The 24,841-nt window shown below is 32.0% G+C and overlaps 1 protein-coding gene across 5 annotated transcripts in view; it reads left to right on the plus strand.

The window, feature by feature from the left end:
• The window catches only part of LOC118186686 (uncharacterized), a 71,564-nt gene extending 47,177 nt beyond the window's left edge, over nucleotides 1-24,387 (plus strand). Inside the window, exons 6-8 of one of the 5 annotated variants that reach the window (XR_004757814.2) lie at nucleotides 2,445-2,599; nucleotides 10,088-10,284; nucleotides 12,571-24,387. Coding sequence is in view for 2 of the 5 variants with exons in the window: in XM_035356811.2 (XP_035212702.1) it covers nucleotides 2,445-2,599; nucleotides 10,088-10,217 (285 nt within the window). In the remaining 3 variants the exon portion in view is untranslated. Of the gene's footprint in view, nucleotides 1-2,444; nucleotides 2,600-3,049; nucleotides 3,194-10,087 lie in introns of those variants that run through there. The other 4 variants (XR_004757812.2, XR_004757815.2, XM_085811220.1 and 1 more) reach the window with 4 other exon arrangements.
• Nucleotides 24,388-24,841: the final 454 nt, after the last annotated feature.

Raw genomic sequence — 24,841 nt, forward strand, 5'->3', positions numbered from 1 at the left:
GTTACTCAGGTACTCTTGCATTATCTTCCCAACCCTCCAACAAAGTCATTAACTAATTTTTCGGCAGCTTAACATATGAAAAACAGTAGCCGTTTTAGAAAAATGGCAGTGATCTAAAAATTATATCAAACTGCATTGAATTAACAGAATTAAAAATGCAAAAAACATCCATAATGAAACAATAAAATTAAATAAAGCAAAACACTCAAATTTTCATATAACAGCAACAAACTAACAAACTTAGGTTAACTAATAAAAGGTAACAATCATCCATCTAAAACATTTAATTTTATATTTTCTTTGTTTCCTGTCTGTGTACACAGCAATATGTTTAGCATTAAAAAAATCAAAGAATTGAAGAATTCTTGGCATTCTAAAGTAGACTGTCACAACCTATCTTTACTTAAGAAATGTTAAAGAAGTGTACAAACTGACTTTGTGGAATGTGCGTACACTCTCTACTACTATTTAAAACAACATATTTCTGAAAAAATGTAACATTTTCTTAAGCAAGCTGTCTCTACAGTGGTATTACAATTCATTACAAAAGAAAAAGCTCCATACATTAATCATAACAAACAGAAACATGACTCTTCAGCTTCAAATTGTGTTATGCTCTCGTGTAATGTGAGCACAACCAATAGTGGTATGCATACCGTAAAGGCCCTTATTTTCATGGGCCGTAATTTTCACGAAAATGAATATATCGGTGATTTCGCAAATTTTATTTGAACAGAACCGAAAGTTGAAAAAAAAAAGTACTTAAGTTGAGAAAGTTGAAAAATAGCAAAAGTACATCTTTTGCATAAATCATTTTAAGAAACTTCCTTTTCTCCGAAAAGTTCCCCCCTTCCCCCCCCCATTCCCGTCTAAATGGCAAGTTCAAGCGTTTGCTCAAGAATGAGTTTATTGAGTGGTATTCTAATGAGCTTCAATTTCTAGAGGAAAAAGAATTTGTGGACTTGCGAATATTACGACTAAAACCGATTCACGCTTCTTGGCTTGTGCACATATTTAACGGTATTGAAGCCAAACCTGAGATAATTTTGAATGGCTTCAAAGAAGCAGGTATAAATAGTATTCCAAGTGAATGAGCTCCCTTGTATTAATTTTATTGTTTTATATTCGAGAAATATAGTTGTATAGTATTCAAAAAATATTTATAAGAAAAAAGTTGTCAAGAAAAAGCTTGTAACTGTGCAATAAATCATTAAATTTTGGGTAAGTGAAAAATTTCTGATTTTTTATTATCATTTGAGGGGGGGGGGAAAAAAGTATTTCGCAAGGCTTAAATTTTCGTGATTACGATGGGCTCGTGAAAATTAAAGCCTCACAAAAATAAGGGCCTTTACAGTAAATATATTTTGTAAACTTCTATGTTGCTTATATTGGTGATATTGTGCTTTGCCTGGTGATTCTCGTCAAGGTTGGGCGAATAATGTGATGGTACTATCTGTCTACGAGAAGAAGAGCACCTGCCACAGTGTCTGGCAAATGGCGGTTGCTATAGCAACAAGTAGTATATTTCAAATAGGGACGAACCAAGGGTTGCTTTATTGTTATTTTGTTTTTGGTGACTTTGCTGAGGGGAAAAGAGTTTATTATTTGTCTTCAACACAACCCTACAGAAAATGTGTCAAGGCTCATTTTTACGGGGACAAACAGCTACTAACAAGCGAGAGCATTTCTTATGATAAGCAGACTGTACCACTGGTTATTTTGACATTTTGTTTTACCATGTCCCTGTGTATACATTTAAGTGAATAAAATTTCTTCGACTTATAGATACAAATCTGCTAACCTTGTCAAGGGTTTTTAATGTAATTAAAACTTGTCTCTGTAAGTGTAAATCATTTAAATAATTAAGAATGTTTAAAAATTATTTAAATGCTATTTAATATAAATGCTTATCTCAAACTATATCTTATCATCAAAAAAGCAATTCTTTAAAAGATTAAATTCAATAAAATTGATTTGTATGTAATTGTGAATAAATAAAAATAAATTAAAACTTGTGAATAAAAAGGTGGAAAAGATCAAACATAAAGCTTTGTTGTGCTGTCTGTGTCCAGTGCAAGATATGAAAAATATGAAATTGAAAGTGTTAGTAAAACTTTGAGCTTTTGCACATATAATGCTATTATTTTATTGGTATTAACAATTATTTTTATTGATGAATGATATTTTAGAAGTCATCTTTGTTGGCATACACTGTTTGCTAAAACATACTGCATTACATAAATTATGAATGCTTGAAATTCATATCTAGTTCTGTTTTCAATATCTGTAGTATTTCAAGGTTATCAAGTATTTTCGTAGTATTTCAAGGTTCAATCATTTTTGTTCATGAGATTAAGTCATGGTTAAATGATTTTACTTTCAGACTACAATTATTTAAAGAGACATTACCAAAATTTTAACAATAGATATATTTTGTTGCATAGATTGGCAGCCATCAAAATCCTGGTGCTCTACCTGCAGTTTACAATATATGTCATGAAAAGCCTGTTGAAAGTGCTAATATTAATTATTTTGTTGTTTCTGCTGATCAAAATGGTGAAATTAATGATCTGTTGTCTCCTAGTAAATGGACGAGAAAGTAAGTTTTTTTCCTCCGCCTTCCCTAAATCTTAGCATTATTTAAAAATTGTAATTTTTAAAACTGAAATAGTAAATTTTAGTTAATATCTATACTTCAGTAGCTTTGATCATTAGAATAATTAGATACTAATTCTTATTATTTTATGCTGAGATTCCTATGAAACATTTTCTTGATACATCGCAGACAGACTTACCTGGAAGATGTGCCTTAAACTAAGATTCGATTCCAGATGAAGAATTGTATTCATTTGTATTGTAGATGTATTTTGCTTTTGAAACCATAACTTGAAATAAAAGATGTTACTTATTCATTAGCTGTAATTGATGTAGAAGCTGCTAATCCTTTGCAAGCATGCACATAACAGCTCTTGAATTTTAACTAGCAAATGTTATCATTTCGATATGTATTCTTTTCGTTGTATTCTAAACTCCAGCTTTTTTTATGTAGATAAACTGTGATATCTTTTGCCTTAAACTCAGTTTTAAAGTATGTGCTTCTAGAATTTGCCTTCCATGGAAGAAACTGAGGCAAAATTTCTGCAAAAATATAATATTTTGGAGCAGAATTGCTAATTAATACCTTGAATCTGATCTTAAAGTGATGCTCAAATTTCCACCAAAATAAAGGAAGGAAAGCTGCATGAGAGTAGGTTGATTTTCTTCATAAATACATAATCCAAGCATAAAATGTGTATATAAATAAATAAGTTTTCACAATTATAATTCATCATCCTTTTCCTTCTATAAAGAACTGCAATTTGTGCCAAGGTGGTTGCATTAATGTGCAAATTTGTAAAACAATCCATTTCATAGCTCATAAACATCGATTATAACTTGCAACATTTTCAACAAAATTTCATCATCTTATTTTAATTACACCTTATCAAAGGATCAAAATATAAATCTCTTGCAATTGAATGTTTCCTGTGTAGGTATTGAAGATTAAGACTTCTCAATTTATGACAAATTTTAGTTTTCAGGCATAAATGAAAAGGGGCTTATATGTGATTAAAGTGGTGTGGAATTGTTGGTCTTGCTAGCAAGCTGGATTCACATCTTGTCTTGAATGTTCATAATCATGTGCTCTTTGAGCACTGTCTTTCATGATCCTTCCGAAGATGAGTCCATCCTGTAGCAATTATAGGATCATATATGTTAAGTATCAAGAACTCCCTAAAATCAGTGTAAATGAATTTCATGATTTACATGAAGTATATTTATAGCAGTGCCCAAATACTGTATTTACTTACAGATTTTTCTCCTTCTTTTTATGAATTTTACAAAAAATTGAGGGGAAAATTACGTGACTACCGGTAGCTATCACAATACCATTTCTTTAAAAGAAATGTACATTCTAATAAGAATACATAGTAATATTAGCATTATAGTATGTAATAAGATATCTTCTAATCTAGCTCACTCTTTTTTTTTGTTTGCTGCTCTGCAAACCTCAAACTGTTTAGAGCTGCCTTAACTGATGTTTGCTACTGCTTGCAAGTCAGCATTCCCTTCAGCACCATTAAGTCTTGTTTTGCCACAAGCAACATCCCTCAGAATCCATCATCTATGAGAATTAGATATCCCTCTTTCATTTTGAAGCTTTTTATTATTATTATTACTTCATCAATCAGAACTCATGCACCCATAATCTACGAGCAAGTATTTAGTAGAATGACCATTATGTGGACAAACCCATTTTAAGATTTAGAGGAACTTGCTTTATGAAGTTTGCTTAATTAACTTGCTTATTCGCATAAATTTTTCTTTGAAGAAGGGAAAATTTGAAAAATTTATGCGAATAGTTAAAATAACAATAATAATAATAATTAAAAAAAAGATTAGAATCTTGTGGCATGGGGGGGGGGAATATGCAAGTAAATACTAATTAACTTCTTTCCATTGAAGTGTGGGATATTTTTATTGTTATTTTTTCATTATACATCAGGATATTATTCAGGCATCTTGTAATATTGTTGGTCTTATGTTGAAATATTCCTGAAAGATACCTTTGACTGTTATCTGTAAAATACCTTTTACAATAAAAGTCTTATAATCTTGCACCCTATTCATCAATAATTCTGCAGTGCGATAGCACTACTAGCATTTCATCTGACACTATTCAGATGGGCCCAGCAGTTGATTTATATCTCTTTTAGTCATTTTCAGTTAATCCTTTGACCTTTTACAAAAATTAAATTATTGAATGGATTAAAAATGTGGTAAAAATTTAACTAGTTGTGGAAACGTTGTATACAAATGCCAAGTTTATAACTATTATTACATTAACCTCTTCATCGTCCATTACGTATCTAGCACGTTCAACTGAAACTTCTGCAGAGCAGCCATAACCTCCTAGAGGGCAGCACTAATCAGGCATTCTATTTCTAATTGAATTTCCACCGGGTTTTATGAATATTCGCACCATTTTACATAAGATACAAGAGAGTGAGAGATGGCTTCAACGTCTACTCAGCAGATAAAAAGAAAAAATGAGGTTGTGAATTGGAAAGACGAGAAAGATTTGAGTACAGTCCATAATAACTCAATGATTGTTGTTGAAACATGGAAAAGAACTGTAAAAAAACCAATAATTGTAAAAGATTACAACAAAATGGGAGGAGTGGACCGCTTGGATCAGATGTTATCAAATTAATATAAAATAAGCAGAGATATTATTACTTTTCCATTATGCTTTATTTCCTTATAATTTTACTTAATATTCATTTACATTCATCCACTATGAAAGTTATGTATGTACAGAGAAAACAACATTAACGCTGCAAAAAACAGAGGGCCGCTGAGGAGAAATGTTTGCAGACAGGCGAGGACGGCAAAATGGTTAACCATGCCATGAAAGAGTTAATTGAAGCTGTCATAATTCAGAGTGTGTTGAATCCTTTGGTACCTATCCCCACTATGGATTTGAACCCTGGTAAAGAGGCCAGTTTTTCATTTACCATAATCAATATTGTTTTTGTGGATGCTTATAACATTAAAAAACAATGTTATCTTGAGCTTGAATTGTGCCGATGCCATTTCGTCTCACCGAATCCGCTACAGAACATGAGTACCACATACTGTTTGCACAAGAAAACAGGGTACAGGGTACTGTTTAAAAATACCATATTAAGCAGTATAAAACATAATACAATAAATAAAAAGTTAAATATGAACTTCAGTTTGTTAAAATAAATATGTTCAAATAACACTTGTAGAATTTGCAGGCAATATTTGCTTGACCAGACATCATCCTGTGAGAAACAGAAAATAATTCTAGTCAGCAGTTTACATATGCCTCTAACCTGATTGATGAGGAAAGGTTATATAATTGCAGTCAAACTCCTCTTTCATTCTGGTATTTAGCTTCTCATTATTTGATGAGAGACACAATTTTTCATAGCATCTGTTTTTATTAGAATCTCTTAACTGGATGAATAAGTGTTGGAAGATACAGTGCAAACACAAGTCAAGAAATAGTCAGCTTATTAAAGTGTCGACCACTTTTTATTTTGTGAGTGGAAAATAAGTTATTTCATGTAATACACAACAAGCTGTTAAGGCTATTATGGATTATACTGTGCACTCGTTTAATGAAATATTTTAACTTTCCTGTAACTGGTGATTGCATAAATACATTTAAGTCTTTCAAATGCACAGATGGTCTAGTGGTTGGGGAAGCCTGCTACCGAAGGGCTTGGGTTCGAATCCCGGAGAAAACATGGATGTCTGTAAGTGTATAGTGTCGGTGCGCATGGCGGCACTCTAAATATGTAGTGAGCCGAAAGTTCTCTCATGTGGGTTGCTGGAAGGGGAGAGGGGTGGGTGCTCTGCCTCAAAACTGGGGGTGGAAAATAAAAGTCCAACTTTTCTTCGGAGTAGGCTCTGGCAATCATTGTTCCATGTAATATGGACAAGACAACAACAACAAATTCACTGTGATAAGGGCGCATAGAGGATATTTGTCTAGGATGAATGATTTCAGATTGCAAAATTGAGATCAGGGGTGAAATCCTGTGTAATAGGATGCCTTTGTTAATGATTGCAGTTATAGCCTTGAAGGTACCTCCAATGGCCAAAGAGAGAAGGTACCTCTTATGGACAAAGAGATAATGGACAAAATCTTTTCATCAGGGTCAGGAGATGGACACCTTTGTTGTACGAGTGAATGTATTTTCGCCCTTCGGGAGTTCAGTGCAAGTAATGACACCGTGAGATATAAAAGGTGGTTTCCTGAGAAGAGATGGGACTTCTTTCCTGCTAGAGCTATGGACATGTTGGCCCGGTAGAAATATTTCTCCTCACGTTTTAATGTGATAGAGCATTTTCCCTGTTAACAAAATTCTGAAATTACAGGACTAAATATATCCAAGTCCTATACTGTCAAGATATGCAACTCTTAATGTTTTTATCTTATTAAAATTCATGTTAGTGCTAGAACTTGAGTTTGAGGTTCATTTCAATCCTGTATCACAACCATTGGTTTCGGCTACTACACCTCAGCAAAAATAATAATGTTAAATAAAAATAATGTTAAAAGAATTAATTTAGTATTGCAAATGCACAAACAATGTTAAAAGCAAACATTGTTTCAAATGCACAAACAATGTTGAAAGAATTAATTTTAATTTAGTATTGCATTTTTATTTTTAGCCATGACAGAAAAATTAAGCATATATGTTTTAAGCCTCAGTGTCAAATATTGGTTATTGTGATGTTTGGCTGTCTAACACTGAGCTGCTTTTTTAACATAACTGATTCAAAATAACTGTTGATAGATTTTTAAAGCATGCAAAATGTTTTTTAAAATTTGTGTCAATCTAGATAGTGAAAAGGCTTTGCTATTTCTCAGTAGGGATCGTAACTACACTTTTGAACAATCTTTGAGATTGTGCTTGTGCTAGATATCGCAGTTTTTATATGTATTTTTTTAAAAACTTTATTCTATATTTATATCTTTTATAAAACTTGTATATATGTGTAAGATAAAAAAATGCAAATCAAAATTATAATTTAAAATGCCTCTTAATTTCTCATTTTTAATTTGGGTACTGTATCTCTAGTAATAACTTTCTCTAAACTGTCATATCTGAAAACGTATTCCACATTAAGTCATCTTGAAACTTCTGCATTCCTATAAGTTTTAGCCAATCAGATTAAGAAAATTTTTACTATAAATATCATTGCAATCCTACAACCCTCTCTCTCTTTCCCTGCCTATGCGTGCTGGCTGAAGGACTTCTCTTGCTTGGCTGCTTTTGTTAAAAATGTAATGCGCCATCATCAAAATTGTGGGGTGCAGTTTAGCCCCCACTGTGAAGTGCAACAAGTAATAAAAATATATCTGGAATATCAAGTGATTTTGTGATTCTTCAAAAGTTCCCAGCATCTTCTGCTACATAATTGATATTTTCAGTGATCCTCTAATCGTCATTCCACTCAAGACTGCAAAATAATTCCCTACTCAAGCATTCATCTCTCGTCAATTTACTACATTTTACATACTAAATGTTATCATCACATATATATATACTTATTCTATGTATTACTAAACTTGTATATGAAAGTATTAAGGAAAAAATATCATCCTGAATGCATCATTTGGCATCTTTTCAAATTCCAAGCTGCAGGCACCTATATAAAATCTTTATTAGCCAAACTGTGTGATGCTTCTATGCATCTGTACTTAAATAACTTGGTCAGTTTCATAGATAAAGAGATATGTATGAGTGTGTTCGTTGGTTTTAATCATGAAAATGGCTCTAGTGTAGAATTGGGTGCCCCTTCAATCAGCGACAAATTTTGTTCCGTTTTGGTGATGAAACCCCATTTCTGGTTACCATGATAGTTTTAACTTTGTTTTAGCTTCCCCTCTCCCCCCCCTTTTTTTAGTGAATATAGATCGATGTGTACGTAGACAAAGTTAAGGCAGTGCGCAATGCCTAGTTTGTGCAATTCTCTGATGTTTTTTAAAGTTAAAATAGGTCAATGTGTACATGGACATCAAGTTTGTGAAGTTCTTTGACTTTTTATTTTGTTTTTGTGTAGTGACCATTTTGAAATTGTGCCTTCCTGGCGCCGATCTTGGCATCAAAAAAGAATTGCCAGAAAAACAAGGGACACCCAGTTGTAAACTTTTGCCATGAGAATGATAAACTATGAAATTGCTGAAGCCAGATTTATAACTAGACATGGAATAAGCAATTTAAAAAGTATTGATTAGCTAATACTTTGTAATGCATTCAGTTCTTTTTCCATGCAATGGGTATGTTCCATGTGCAAAGATACTTGCATGTCTCAAAAAATCACATAAAATGTAAAATGTAAGTTGATATTTATGTTTCAAAAACTTAATTTGGGCACTTGTTTTATTATTTGAAAAAGCTGGTAGCTTTAAGCTTTTAGGTATTCTTTTATGTGTTGTCATAGATATTAGTATTTGTTGTTTATTATATCACCGTTTTTAATGCAGTTGCTAAGTACCACACGTGCATAGGGTTAATGTTACTTTTATTAGTTATGGTAATTTTGAAAATTTTCACAGAAATTATGAGCAGAATGTGTTATAAATTATACAGATGTACAAATTATTAAGGTGTATTTTATTGCTTTTTAAATTGGTATTTTTTAAGTAACTATACTTACAATTTAAAAAATATTATTCAAATTGATTGGTAACATTATTAGAAGTAGATATTTGATATGCCATTTGTAGTTAAAGATCTTATAAGCATCAGAATGGCAGAACTTGATATGATGTAATTATATTATTATGGATTTTTATAAATATTTCCAACATAGGAAAGAAACCAGAAGTATTTTCAGCATAGAAAAGATATTTATAAAATTTCTGTTTCTCTCTGTGCCACCCCCTCCCCCCCCCCTTTTTTTCTTTTGTGTATACATGCTTGGGTTTTGACAAAGGAAATGTTATAATGTACATTGATAAAATTGATCGACATTTAACTGATATGGATTGTGCTGAAAATATATAAAATAAAAAGATACAAATATTCAACTAACCAAGCACTCAGCAACTCTGCGTGTTTTATTATCGTTATATGACTTGTGCACTGTCATTTGAATTTGTTTTGCACTCAGTGTGTTAAGCTAATAGTTTCATCATTTAAAGTGTTTATATATTATTTCATTGATGTTTTTGTTATGCATTTTCAGGCAGTTTTTGCATAATTTCTTGTAACTAACTATAATATTGAAAATCGTTCCTAAATGATAGAGTTTGTTAAAACCGAAAAAGAGTTGAAAAATTTTGAACTGAAATGAAATTTCTGAAAAAGAATGAAAATGTGTTGAAGAGGGAATTTGAAAAGAAATGAATATGTATAGATAGACATTATAATTTTAATACATGGTAAATGTTTATTACTCTTTTCTCTTAAAATATTTTATTTCTGTTTATGTGGTATGATTCAACAAAGGAATATGTTGTTTATTGATAGCATTTTAAATTGCTTTTATTATTATTTAGGTCAAAATTCCGTTTTGCTGTCAAAAGTGTCCAGCACCATAAAAGAAATTCAAGAACAAGTGAATGCCACAGTTCCACTGGAAAATGTCCTACAGTCACTTATAATAACAACATTTCTAATGATGACTAGGATTGATTTTTTTTTTTTTTTTTTTTTTTTTTAAGTTTATCATCAAATAAGTCATGATCTATATCAGGTATATGATAAAAGTAATTTTATTTAAAATATTTTTTTAAGTGTTTTAAAAGAAGTCTTTTCTATATTTAAATATGCAGCAACAAGCTGTTAATGAGTGAAGTGTTGCTGTTGATGGGGCCAACTATGAATATGGAAACAGTCGAGTCGTGTAAAACCCTGACTCCATCATCTAGGACCTAGTTAGTTGAGTTTTATTCTGAAATAGGTTGGGACTCTTATTTCCTGCATTTGGCATGCTACTGCTGTATTATTCTTCCTCTAGTATAGCGATCACAAAATCAAAATGAATGCATGGCAAATGCATGATCTGAAAACTGTTGATGCTGTAGAGACATTGGGTTATTCTGAAGCAGGAGACATGAAAAATCAGCAATGCCCTCGCCGGGACTCGAACTACATACCTCTCGAATATGCGGCAAGTGTGCTGGCCATTACACCACAAAGGTAGGAGAAATACCTTATATACTTCCTCTTTTAAAGGGCGACTGGAAATTAGGAGACCCAGTTGCCAAATCCTGGTAGTGGAGAATCAGCATCCACCACCTTTTTTTAGTTTGGGCGCCATAGTAAAGACATTAGGACATTCTGAAGCATTTGAAAATGAGCTATGTCCTCACTGGGGCTCGAACCACGATCTTCTCGAATATGCGCCGAGTGTGCTGGCCATTACACCATGAAGGCGGGAGAAATACCTTATAATACACCAGAATTTTTTACCAAACTGAAAATTAAATAAATTTTAGATTTTTCTTACTACATATTTATCAATACACACATAAACAACAATAGTAATATCGCAAAAGAAAAAATTCAGATTTATATTTATTTTCTATCCAAAATCTGAAGTTTGGTACCTGTAAGACATTTTTGTTGTTAACATTTCATAATTCATATGTAGTGACAGCTAAGTTTTTAGCAAACATTTCTTTCAAACAATTGTGTATTTAATTAATCATTAAACAGTTTATTGTAATTTACGGCCAAAAATGTATGAAAATTTTCTAACCAAGTTTAGCTAAGTGGGACAAAACTTGAGAATAAATAGTAACAAGGTATTCTCTCTTATTTATTAAATTTTTCTTTGATGCGTAAATAAAAGTACCTATATCTGTATATAAATAATTATAAACTTCTATATTTCTACTATAGTTTGAAACTTGATGTTATTTGGGTTCTGGTAAAGTTTGTAGTCTTCAAGAGAAATTACTAGAAACTATCTTCATTACAGATTGTAAATGCTTATCAGTCAATTGGGTTCTATTCTTATTAATTTTCACCTTTGAAAAAAAAACTGTGTATTTCCAAACAAAATGATTATTGGTGCAAAAATTACGAACTGAGCTTACTTATTTTTGGGCAAGTATGATTAAAATTTAGTCAAATATGTATCTTCAAATCTTTGAATAAGATTTATATCACACTGTAAATAAATTAACTCTTTTTATGTAAATTTACTGGCATGTTATACATGCTCGTTTTTAACGGAAGTGAAAATAATATAAACTCAAATTTTAAATAACTAAAATCTTGAAATCTTTGCTACATAATCTTCAAATGTTTGCTCCAACATCTTGAAATATTTGCATCAAATACATTATTCAGATGTCTTTAGGGGCTGCGTAAAATTGCTTCAATGGCTGCAAATTGAGACCACTGCTCTAGTATGCTAGCACAATATATAAGCCATGGCACATACGAGCTCCATTACTTTGAAAGCAAACCGAGGCCTGTCACTTTTAAGAGCATTAACATGCGAGCCAGATAAATTCAGAATGGCATGTGAAGGGACTAATATATATGCCCTCCTTTGGAAAAATGTTTTCCAAATTTCTGTTAATAAAAAAGGCTAATGGAAGAATAATAATCCTTTAATAAAAAAAGGCTTCTTTAGAATCCTTTTGAATTGTGGCCCAGTTTCATATAAACTAAGTCAAAGATCTTGTACAGAATTCTATAAAATTTCAAATGCAGGTTCTGTAGAGTTATAATTTAACTCTATAGAGACACTAATAATTATATACAAAGACATTTTACAGACATGTAGAGACATTTTACAGAGATTATGTACATTTATTTATGTAGAGATGGCTATAAAAATTCTTGCAATTTCTTAGTCCCATGTATAGAATCTTGTAAAATGTGTATGTGATCAACTAATAGAATTCTACTGAAAATATCAGATCCAGTGTACAGAAAGTCAGGCCATAATTCTAAAGAACTCTAAGCAAGTTTCCTTGTGGCATTATGCTTGTGTTTTTCTAACAAAGCTTTATTTAATTTACAGCTTTCCTTTTGCCTCATTTCACCACAAGGCTTGCTCATTCTAGAGTTTATATAGATTTCAGTAGTAAGCGGTGCTACCATACAGTGAGAGGAACAGCACACTGCCAATGTATATAAGAGGTTTCTTAGTGAGTAACCACTTTCTCGCATCAACACAAAATAAACTTTATTTGGTAAGTTTAAGTGTTTGAGACATTGTTAGCAGGCATTGGTGAATCTTGTAGTCTGTAAAAAACCAGCTGTTGTAATTAGAAGCAATTTAAAGAAATAAGTTAAAGGACTCGTACTTTTATGTTGTATTATTTTTAGTTTAGCCCTTATACGTAGTGAGGAGAATAAATTTAAAGTATAGTTTGTGTGTCTGTTTGAAAAAGTTCAAGTATTCTAGCAGTAAAAACTCACCCAAGGAAAACATGTAACACCTGATTAGATTTGCAAATGCTATAAAAGATCCTGTAGAAGCTTTTGTATGTTGTATGTTTGTAAAAGTATTATAAATTCAACAAAATCTTTTAAAAGGAATCAAAAGATAGATGTGAATTAACAGAAATAAATACATTTTAAATGATATTTAATTAACTTTAAGACACTGTTTCTCTTATCAGGGGTACATACACAATAATTTCAGGAATTAAAATTTTAAAAATAACAGCACAAATTTAATCTTTTTATAAACTTTATGATGTAAATTGATTGTACACTTTTGCAAGATTTAATTTTTTTCTCTCAAAATGCTAAAAACATTGAACTTAAGGAAAAGGGAATAATTAATGTTTAAAAATAATTCAACACTTACAAATAAGAAATGTTTATTTTTGCTCTACTATATACCACGTGGTACAACCAAAGCTGAAAAGCTGAATACAGTCAAAAGTCGTTAATCCGGACTCGTCGGGACTTCGGCGATTCCGGATTATCGATGTTTCCGGATTATAGATCATCAGTTTAAATCTCGTTAGATGGCATGCAGAAATTCTAAAATTAAAAATATGAAACCGTAATTTATGAAATAAAGAACAATTATGATCTAAAGGGTATCAAAATTTGCAAAAAGAAAAAGCTTAATATTTATTTGTTTACTTTATTAAACATTTCTTTCAATGTAAGTTGTTTAAGTTTTGCTTCGTTTCATGTGATAATACTTTCTCTTTAATTCTATTAAACAGACATAATTTCTTGTTCAGTTACAAAGTTCCGCTGTTCAAGTCCTATAATTGCCGTGTCAAGAACACCGACTAATTTGTCAATCGAAATTTTTTCGTTTTCAATAACCTCTGTCACTTTTCTTCGCTATCGGAAGCGAATTATAATGACGAGGAACTTGTTTTAAATCATATTAAAGACGGAGCATATCGAGATGAAATACTACATTTGGTAAGGAATTATAAGCCAAATAAAATAAAAACATCTGCTCTGAAGATAAGGATAGTGCTGACAGATCAACTTCCAATTCATTATGCGCTCGCCGCGGCGTTCCCCCCGGCGAGCAGCGTGAAATTGATAAACAGATTTCGGATTTCAAAACATACTTTCGCTGTAGATCCTTTACATATTAACAAATATATATCGGAAATTCTATTTGATATAATCGAAAGTTTAAGCTTACTTTTATAAGATTGCTCTTACAGTCTGCAAAAAATAATAAGCCGGATCCAATTCGAAAATTAAGGAACATCGCAATCATTAACATTAACTGAAATAGATAATTAGATAATTTTAGCTGATACGTCCATTATACATAAAACACGCACGCGAAAACGTATTCTGCACTTGCGCGCACTCATATGCGCAGTCGTAAAAGGTCTTACGCGTACGCGTAAACGCCTATGTGCATGTGTCAACGCGGCTCATGTGCAGAAAGTTTTTAGTTTTGAGGTCCGGATTATAGATCATTCCGAATTATGGGTGTCCGAATTAACGACTTTTGACTGTATTTGGTTTGATTACAGTTTTAAAACTTTGCAGGTACCATTCTATAAAGGTTTTATAAAATTTCTATATATTTTGCAAAGCAGCATTTCTGCAGAATTCTGTTGAGTGAAAGCTTTATAAAATTTCTGCAGAATTTTTTAAGAACTTTTTCTATGGAGTGGCGATGCTCTATTTTTTCTCTCTTGCTTACCCCTTGAGTATTCAATATAAGAATATGAGGGCAATCCCAAAAAAAAAGGTCTCCTATATTTTTAGATATACAAAGAACCGTTTATTTTCTATAATTGCTACATCACTTTAAAAATTGAAGAATGCTTTATTTTTCAACATAATCGCCATTTCGGTCGATGCATTTTTGTAGACGCTGTGGCAGTTTTACAATGCCCATGTCATACCAGCTTGCCGCCATGCCCTTCAGGAAGTGTTGAGGAGCTTCAGGAGCATCCAGATGATCCTCCAATCTTTACACATTTTACGAACTCAACAATCGCGAAAGTTGAGGATTCCTCAACTTTTGCGATTGTCTCGTCGGCAATTGATGGCCTCCCGCTCCTTTCTTCGTCATGAATTTCAGTACAACCGGCTGTAAACTCTCTACACCACTTGCGAACGCTTTTGACATCCATGCACGACTGTCCATACACTTCCGTCAATAGGCGGTGATTTCAACCGGTTTAACGCCTTTTGCGTTCAAAATCGAATAACTGCGCGCACTTCGCACTTGGCGGTAACGTTTATCGGGAGCTCCATTTCGAATGGCTGCCAAGCCAAGACTGAGCATCCGAGCGAAGTGCCTGCGTGCTTATGTGGTAGCGGAGAAGGCTCCACTCACAACAGTGTTGCCAACAACCGTATTAAAACTTTCTCTACGTCCCCAAAAAATAGGAGACCTTCTTTTTGGGATTGCCCTCGTATATATTGTTGCATGCGTATGGGTTCATAATGGATTGAATGCACATGTCTGATTAAAAGTTAATAAAATTTATTCTAATCACAAGAAACATTAAAAAAAAGCTGGAATATTCCTCAAAGATATTCGTACAATATCATGCAATATAAACAGTAGTTATAATTTAAACAACATTAAACAGAACGCAATCCAAAGCACAGAGAAAGTTAATCTGATTTCACTGCGAATTCACTCAATCAACAAACAACAGTTATCTAAACAATAACTTAGTAAACAACTGAGCTGAGATGTTCTCTCTCTGGATTTTACAGATTTTTAAATCGGCTGCATGAGAGAGTTCTAGCAATTTCTGGAAAGCAAAAAGCACAGAATTACAGCTGCAGTTGTCAATTACATTTATTCAATTAAATATCAGTTACGAAGATAAACTTTTATTAAATGTTAAATGCACGTGCTCTTGTGTTTCTACTTTTCCGGCATAGCTTTCTCTTACAATTCGTCTCGCGCTGCATTACATGGGGAAATAAAACAATTTTAATTACAATTCTACTAAAAATAGCCAACTAAATACAAAATCAATAACAATGTGAATGTATATATGAATTAGTATATGAATACAGAGTACTCCTAATTTTCCCTTTCAGAACCATAGCTTCCTTACAGTATATTTTACTACTGTATTATTTTAATGCCATATAATTAGTAGACTTCAATGTACAAGGACAGAAAAAGGTGTACTAAAACAAAGACTGATTATTACTTTATTTATTTTAAATAAATACACTGATAGCACATATTTTAAGCCAAAACATAATGTCATAAATGCACCATAATTATTTCAAATATGGATTTCTCTAAAACAGAAATGATGGAAATGAAAAATTTGACTCTTGATATGATCTAGGCCTATACTAAAACCCTGAGCATTCTTGAAATAGTGTTGTAAAACAGTTAAATCATAAACCTGTTATTATTTTAAAATGAATTAACTTATAAATATAACTGAATATGACTTTGTACAATACTAAATTGAAAACAAAAATTAAAACTCTGTCTCGAAAGGTTCGATGCGTAGAGCTCTGATTAACAATGTACAGTAAATAATAGTCTAATTCAGAAGTCAAACAACAAAAATCAGCGTTATATTTTCAAATTTTCACAGGACTAGTTTCGATGGTGGTTCGGTAAAAACCATTGAAACTAGTCCTGTGAAAAATTGAAAATATAACGCTGATTTTTGTTGTTTGACTTCTGAATTAGTATTTGTTCGGCATGTTATTGTGTTTTAAATAATATTTATATACTATTTTTTATTCTTATTTAGTTTTCAAAAATCATAACACACGTCCTTTATTCTCCAAGAAAGTTTATTGTTCCAGACAAGATTGCTGTTATTTTTTTTAATGTCTTCTTGAAACATGTACTGAACAGGATAAAATTCTCAGCCACTTTTAATCGTAGGATAACTTATTCTGATGAACACTTCAGTCACACCTTCATCATCTATGGTAGCTGATGATAGATATGATTTTACTTTATGCAGATGTTGAAAAAGGTTCATTAGTGTCTGTTTGTAATTTTACTGTTTGGTTTCTAAATGATGCTGCAGTAACGAAGATTTTTTACTTCCATTTGATAAAATTAACCAACATATTGAAAACGCATACTAAACAGTCATTAGAATACTTTCTCTTCTTTTAAAAACTGCTCTTCAGAATTTTCATACTACTAATTGTGTTGTTGTTGCTTATGCTCACTTGTCTGATGTAGTCAGCCCAAGCCCACAAAATTCCTAATGACGAGAAGTGCAAGATTACGCCTGTCATTGGGAACAGCCTCCATCACTTACCAGGTGACACTTTGATTTGGCTCAGTTATGCCTCCAATTTCAATGGAGAGCACCCCAGGCAGGGACGGGTCCAAGGGTCTCCCACTTCTCTCCTCTTCCACCAAACCACAAGAGAGAACTTTCGGCTCACTGCATATTTAAAGCGCCGCCATACATTTACAAACATCCATGCCTTCTCCTGCCTTCGAACCCGTGCCCTTCGGCACAGCAGTCAGTAATACTAACCATTATACCAGTTGGGCGGAGTAGTACTTTTCTTTTCACCATCGAGGGAACAGCTGGCCCACTGGATTAGGTGCTTTTTAGCCTGTTGGATCGCGTCAATAAACAGACAGAGTAGTACTATTCCTTACCAAAATACTAACTTCATTCTGTTCCTGAGAATCCTGTTCTTTGTAATTGCTTGGCACAGACAAATCAAAGCTATTATTCTTGGTAGTTTTAGTTCTTTGCAAAAATATACTGTTTAACTAAGTATTCATTTTTATTTAAACAAACCTTATAATTAATAACTCTGAAAAACATGAACTGGTAAAACAAAACTCTGCGCTGAAACAAATTTGAATTTTACATAATTGTCAAGAAACAGCTGCATAACTAATTTGATGATTCTCTGAATGTTAAAGATATTATTATTGTATGCTTTTTACATGATGTGCCACCATAAAGGAGGAAAAAGGATGGCTACATATTATGAGTAAAAGAAATGAGTGATGTAAAAGGTGTGGGCAGGGCTAGTTATCATTTTTAGCCAGTGATGATCATCACATTGAAATTCTTTGCGATTTTTTCCCTTTTATTCATTAACAAATTTTAACTTTCTGAGCATTTTTTATCAGTATTTTATTTTGTTGTTTTTGCCATTACTGTTAATTTTTTCACATATTCCCAACTAACCCACCTTATACCATAACTTGGTTTCCACCAAGTTGCTACTGTAGAAGATTATCTATAAAGTTCTATTGGAATTTCTACATAGCTCTTTCACCGTTTATAAAAAAGTTCTTTTAGACGACAGCTCAAACAGATTCATATCATATGTTATCACAATCTACAGCAGCAGGCAAGGAATGGAGACATTAGTTTAGCTGTTGCCTGTGGTACACTGCTCCCTCCCTCCTCCAAAAAAAAGGGGACAGGTATATGCCTCCCATTCTACTGAGCCGATTGACGAAATTCAATTTGTGTTTTTCATGTCTCGAAAGTGTGACTTAGGATATTTATTAGATTTAATTGTTCTAATGTACGTATTTTGACACAAAATCCCACTTTTTCTGAAATGACATGCTAATTTTTTCCATATTTCGATTCTACGACTCAAATTATTCCTAAATACTAAATTTTGTAAAATTTAGTGCAAAATTTATGGAGAAATTCAAAAATTTAACTTGGCACGTTTTTCTTACTTTGCATCAAGAATAATTCACTCGGCAAACTTCTTAATTTATAGCAACCTATTTTGCTTTCTTTTTTTTTTTTTTTTTCCTTTTCTTTCCCCCCCCCCCATTACAGACGAGCGAAAAAAAGTCATCGTTCATACTTCCAAATGATTTTAACAAAATGTGTGCACCACATATGGCATTATTGCTTATAATAAATATGCGAAATTTCAAAATGCGCCAGTATGTAAATTCATGTATATCTAAAATTTTGAATAAAAACTGTAATTTTTTGCAGGTGTGCCTAGAAATACATGTACTTTAAAAAGATGGCAAAAATTTTATAAGTTATATTTTAAAATCTTTTTCGAAAAATTTATAAAAATTATTTTAAAATACAAATTTAAAAAATAAATCGCAAAAAAATGGGCAGATTTTATTTGGAATTAACCAAATTTCGAAATGTGAAAGGAAGAATCAAATAAGTTTAATTAAAAAAAGAGATATTAACAAATACATATATAATTTAATTAACACTAAGGAGCTAAAATTTTGAAAGCTAATTTTTTAAAAACTACTCGTGCGATTTTTACAAAACTTTTCAGTTTGGCATAATTTGAGTCATAGAATCGAAATATGGAAAAAAGTTGGCATGTCATTTTAGAAAAAGTCCGATTTTGTGTCAAAATACCTATACAGTCAAAAGTCGTTAATCCGTACTCGTCGGGACTTCGGCGATTCCGGGTTATCGATTTTTCCGAATTATAGATCATCATTTTAAATCTCATAAGATGGCATGCAAAAATTCTAAAATTAAAAATATGAAACCGTAATTTATGAAATAAAGAACAATTATGATCTAAAGGGTATCAAAATTTACAAAAAAAAAAGCTTAATATTTATTTGTTTACTTTATTAAACATTTCTTTCAATGTAAGTTGTTTAAGTTGCTTCGTTTTATGTGTTAATACTTTCTCTTTAATTCTATAAACAGACATAATTTCTTGTTCAGTTACAAAGTTCCGCTGTTCAAGTTCCGTAATTGCTGTGCCGAGAATACCGACTAACTTGTCAATCGAAAATTTTTCGTTTTCACTAACCTCTCTGTCACCTTCTTCATGTCTTTATCCATTTTTTGCAGCAATTCCACTTTTTGTTTGATGGACATCGAAACATACTTTCGTTTTGTAGATCCTTTGGGAGCTCCAGCATCAGAAATTCTATTTGACATTATCGAAAGTTCAAGTTTACTTTTATAAAATCGCTCTTACAGTCTGCAAAAAATAATAAGCCGGATCCAATTCGAAGATTAAGAACAACGCAATCATCAACATTAACTGAAATAGATAATTAGATAATTTTAGCTTATACCGTCCGTTATACATAAAACGCGCACGCGAAAACGTATGAGCTTGCGCACACGCTTAAGCGCAGTCGTAAAGGTCTTACGCGCACGCATAAACGCCTATGCGCATGTGTCAACGCGGCGCATGCGCAGAACGTTTTTAGCTTTGAGTTCCGGATTATGGGTGTCCGAATTAACGACTTTTGACTGTATTAGAACAGTGCTGTATATAAATCTAATACATACCTAAGTCGCACTTTCGAGACATGAAAACGCAATTTGAATTCATCAATTCTCTCTCTATCAAAGTCAGTGGAACTTTGGCTTAAATACTACTCCTACTCGTTTGCATTAAACTCGATTCTAAAATAACATTCTGGTAGGAAATTGTAAGTTGAAATTAGGATGGATAGGAAAGGATCTTTCAATAACAGAAAAAGCTAAAAGTATCATATTTGTCTGTGAAAGAAAATTTTTGAGAAGTATTTTTAGTGGCGTAAAATGTAACAATATCTGGAGAACAACTAACTCTGAACTCTATAAATCTTTTAAAGAACTAGATATAGTAAAATATATAAAGATTCAGAGAATTAAATGGGCAGAACACCTGTGCAGAATGGATGAAAATCGTGTAACTCTTCTCGCCCAGACCATTCGGCACACGAAAAAAAGGGAGACCTAAACTTAGGTGGCTCGACTGTTTGGAAATAGACTAAGAATTTTAAAAATAACCAATTGTGTGTCCATGGCCAAGGATAGAAGAGCTTGGAATTCGATTCTGAGAAAAGAAAGGACCCATCCTGAGCTGTCTTTCGGCACCCGAAAAAAAAGGAGATCTAAACTTGGGTGGCTCAACTGTTTGGAAACAGACTTAAGAATTTTAAAAATAACCAATTGTGTGTCCATGACCAAGGATAGAAGAACTTGGAATTCGATTTTGAGAAAAGAAAGGACCCATCCTGAGCTGTCTTTCGACACCCGAAAAAGAGGGAGACCTAAACTTGGGTGGCTCGACTGTTTGGAAACAGATTTAAGAGTTTTAAAAATAACCAATTGTGTGTCCATGACCAAGGATAGAAGAGCTTGGAATTCGATTCTGAAAAAGGAAAGGGTTCATCCTGAGCTATCTGGCCATTGAAGAAGAAAAAAAGGATCTTTAACTTAACTGTTAAAAACAAAGAATAAACCTGAGAAAATTCCTTACTTTGCTTAAAAAGTGACTAGGGAGGAGTAGATCAAGAAGGTAATAATCTGATTGCTTCCAATTACACCACAAAAGCATGTTATGAGGAAAAAGAAAATTCCTTGTGCTTTTATAATTGCTTTCAATAATTTCACTCAACGCTGTTGCAACAGATGTAATGGCAAGCTTGAGAGAAAACTATGTGGTTGTCATTCCTCTGTAATGAGTGCATCTCATTTAATGCCAGGTTAAATTCTTCATGAGATATTAATGCTCACCTTGACCTTAACTTCTAACGAAGATACCAGTGCTTTTAACTGTTTCTATAATGTGCTTACCATTTTCCTTGCATCAGTATCAAAGATTAATGTCTGGTAATTTATATCAGTCAGGGCTTGAAATTTACTATAATTTCTGAAAGAGAAAGAGTTGTTTGGTTATTATGCAGATTTTATATGTTGCATTAATGTTATGTTTTAATGGTAAAAATATATTTACGGGTGCCCCTTGGCGATTTTTGGCAGTACATGGACACAGAGTTTGTGCATTTCTTTGACTTGTTATCGTGCCTTTTGTGCCAAAAATCACCACTACACAAATCCAAAATAACAAGTCTAAGAATTGCACAAACTCGGTTCCCATGTACACATCGACCTATTTTCACTTAAAAAAAAAAAAAAATCAGAAAATTGCTCAAACTAGGCATAGTGCACTCCCTTTGTCCATGTCACTTAAAAAAATCAAAGGAGCAGCCAACAAAAAACATATAATCTCAATAAACTACATTTTAAATCAAAGAATGAAATAACATAAAAAAGGAAATTCCTCTTAGCACGACACAAAGGAAATATACACTTACCTTGTTTATGAATTTACATGTCTTCTGTCAAACAAAATTCCTTAACAGTAGCCAAAAAGTATCTAAAGTAGAATCTGTATACTGGCATTACCTCATAAATTCACAAAATAAGGGTAAAAAATATCCTCCGTAACGACGTTTGACCATACGCATTTCCTTCCTACAAACAGGACATTTTTAATAATGGCTATTAAGTAAATCTTCATTTACACACCAGTCAATTAATGCTTTTTTCCCTTTCATTCCAAATCGTACAGAAACTCTAAATTAGTCGTATCACATTCAGCCATTTTACCGTGTAAACCACAAAATAACAACGTACTTCTTACCTAAAATTCAACACACACTTTCCAAATCTTTTCTCACAATTACAATTGACGGCAATCCCACAATTAATTGCATCATAATAGGGTTTCCATAACATTCAACTACTCAGGTTTCCATAAATGAAACAGCAACTTGGCGATAAATGAAGCAGCAACTTGGCGATAATCCAAGGGGCACCCTTAAATCTATTCTAACCGTTTAAATTTTTGGCGATAATCCAAGGAAAACCCTTAAATCTTTTTTTACCGTTTAAATTTTTATATGGGGCGTAGTTATTCCTTTCTAAAAACATACTTATAATGAAGGAAAATTATGTAATAATAAGAATAAAAAAATTATGTAACATGTCTATCATTTTTCTTTCCTCCAGGTGTTAACTGGCTGTTTCTTCATACATTTAGGTTTCTGGAAATAATAAAGCTACTGGAAAGTTCCTTACCGGTTCCATATTATAAAAGTTTTACTTCATAAGCTTTTAAAAATGTTAAAAATATCTGTTACGTTTTTATGCAGTTTTGTAAGTTTTAAGTATTTTATATTATGGTTTTAAGTTTTAAATGTTTTAATGCATTTGTTTTACGTATTTAATATTGTGTTTTTTCATGCCATCTCTTCAAATGAGTAGAGTTCTGAGGAAATGCCACAGTGAGAGAATTTGGGTATGAAATTTAAAAACCTATTGTTATAATAATAATGTTTTTAAGGCTGAACATTATATATAAGTGTTTAACCTTTAAAATACATTATTTTCTCCAGGACTTTGAAGAGCTATTTCTAATTTTTTTTTTTTTTTTTTTTTTTTTTTTTTTTTTTTTTTTTTTTTTTTTGTTATGAAATGTTTACATATTACTTAGGTTCAAAGAAAAGTCCTTGTGCAATAATTTGATTTCATAATGAACTCTCTTAGACTACGCATTAGGTGTATCTGTAGTAATTGTACATATTGAGTTGAAGTAAAGTGATTGAAATGCAACCTACTGAAAAATTAGGCAAGTTATTTAGTGACTTTGTGTAATAAAGTACAACTAGGTGAATTGTAAAGTTTACACTTTCATCTAAGTACAACATCTAAGTATGAATGTATTTAATGAACAATAATTTCCAGCTATACACTAAAGAATATAAAACGATTATAGAATAGTTTGTTCTGATAATAAAATATAGTTAAATTCCCAATATAACTGAATGTTATTTCTATTACATTGATAAATTCTATATTTGTTAAAAATTTGCCACATGCATTTGTGCAATCCCCAAGCCTCGTTTTTTTGTCTCTGTTCAAGTCTGGAATGACAAAAAGCATATAAGACAGAGTCTTAATTCTTGGTAATTGGATGCTGCTGCATAATTTTGTGATTGGTAATTTTTCTTCTGTCTGATATCATTGGAGATTTAGATTAAATCATTTTCATGATTTTTTGCCAGAAGGTGCTACAGTCTAGCTATTCAATCTAATAGTCTAAAATAGTTCATTTCAAAGAAAAAGAAGTGTATGTTTCTTTAGAACTTAAAAATTAATAATAATAATCATTAGTAATATAATAATTAGTGTTCTTTAGAACTTGGATTTTCACTCAAAATTCTTTTTATGTGTGTTCTAAAAAAAAAAAAAAAGTGCTTTGTGATAATGGGGTTATTTTTAAAAAAAGGCTGCATATCTCCTTTTATGTTCTTGAAGCGAAAATCTTCAAATACTTAGTAGTCACTTTATAAGCTGTCCTCTTATCACAAGAAAATTTTTGGTAGATCATGAAAATTTTTTGTTTTGTTATATAGTTATGATTACTTATCATGATTAATTTGTTATTAAATATTAGCTAATTGCTATTAATTTATATATTAAAAGTTAAAAGATTGCTCTTATTATTATGGGAGAAAATGTCAACCACAAAGATAAATACACTGTGTGGAAGGAAATAATAAAGGCAAAGAATAAAATTACTTACCATAATTTAAAATATGCCATTTTTGTACTGTAAAATATAATTGTTTGTTATCATATTTAGAATAAAAAACTGGATCATAGTTTCATAATATGTGGTATTTTTTGTCAAGTAAAACTACACAGAAACATTTTCCAATAAAAACTACCATGCAAGTTCAACAGCTACAGGGTACAGTAAAAAGTCCATAATCCGGACGTCCATTATCCGGAATGATGTATAATCCGGACCTCAAAGCCATAAACTTTCGCATGCGCGTAAAGCGTTTACTGATGCGCATAAAGCCAGTAAAGTGTTTACCCATGCACGCTTTCGATAGTGAAGAAAGTGACAGAGAGAAAATGAAAAAATTTATTGAAACAAAAAATTTTATTGAAAACGAAAAAGTTTCGATTTACAAGTTAGTCGGTATTCTCGACACACCAATTACAGAACTTGAACAGTGGAACTTTGTAACTGAACAAGAAATTATGTCTGTTTATAAAATTAAAGAGAAAGTATTACCACAAAAAACGAAGCAACTTAAGCAATAATTTCTGCATGCT

This window comes from Stegodyphus dumicola, chromosome 2, assembly GCF_044657685.1.
Source record: "Stegodyphus dumicola isolate Sdum_Otavi_A_Nest chromosome 2, ASM4465768v1".
NCBI lineage: Eukaryota > Metazoa > Arthropoda > Arachnida > Araneae > Eresidae > Stegodyphus > Stegodyphus dumicola.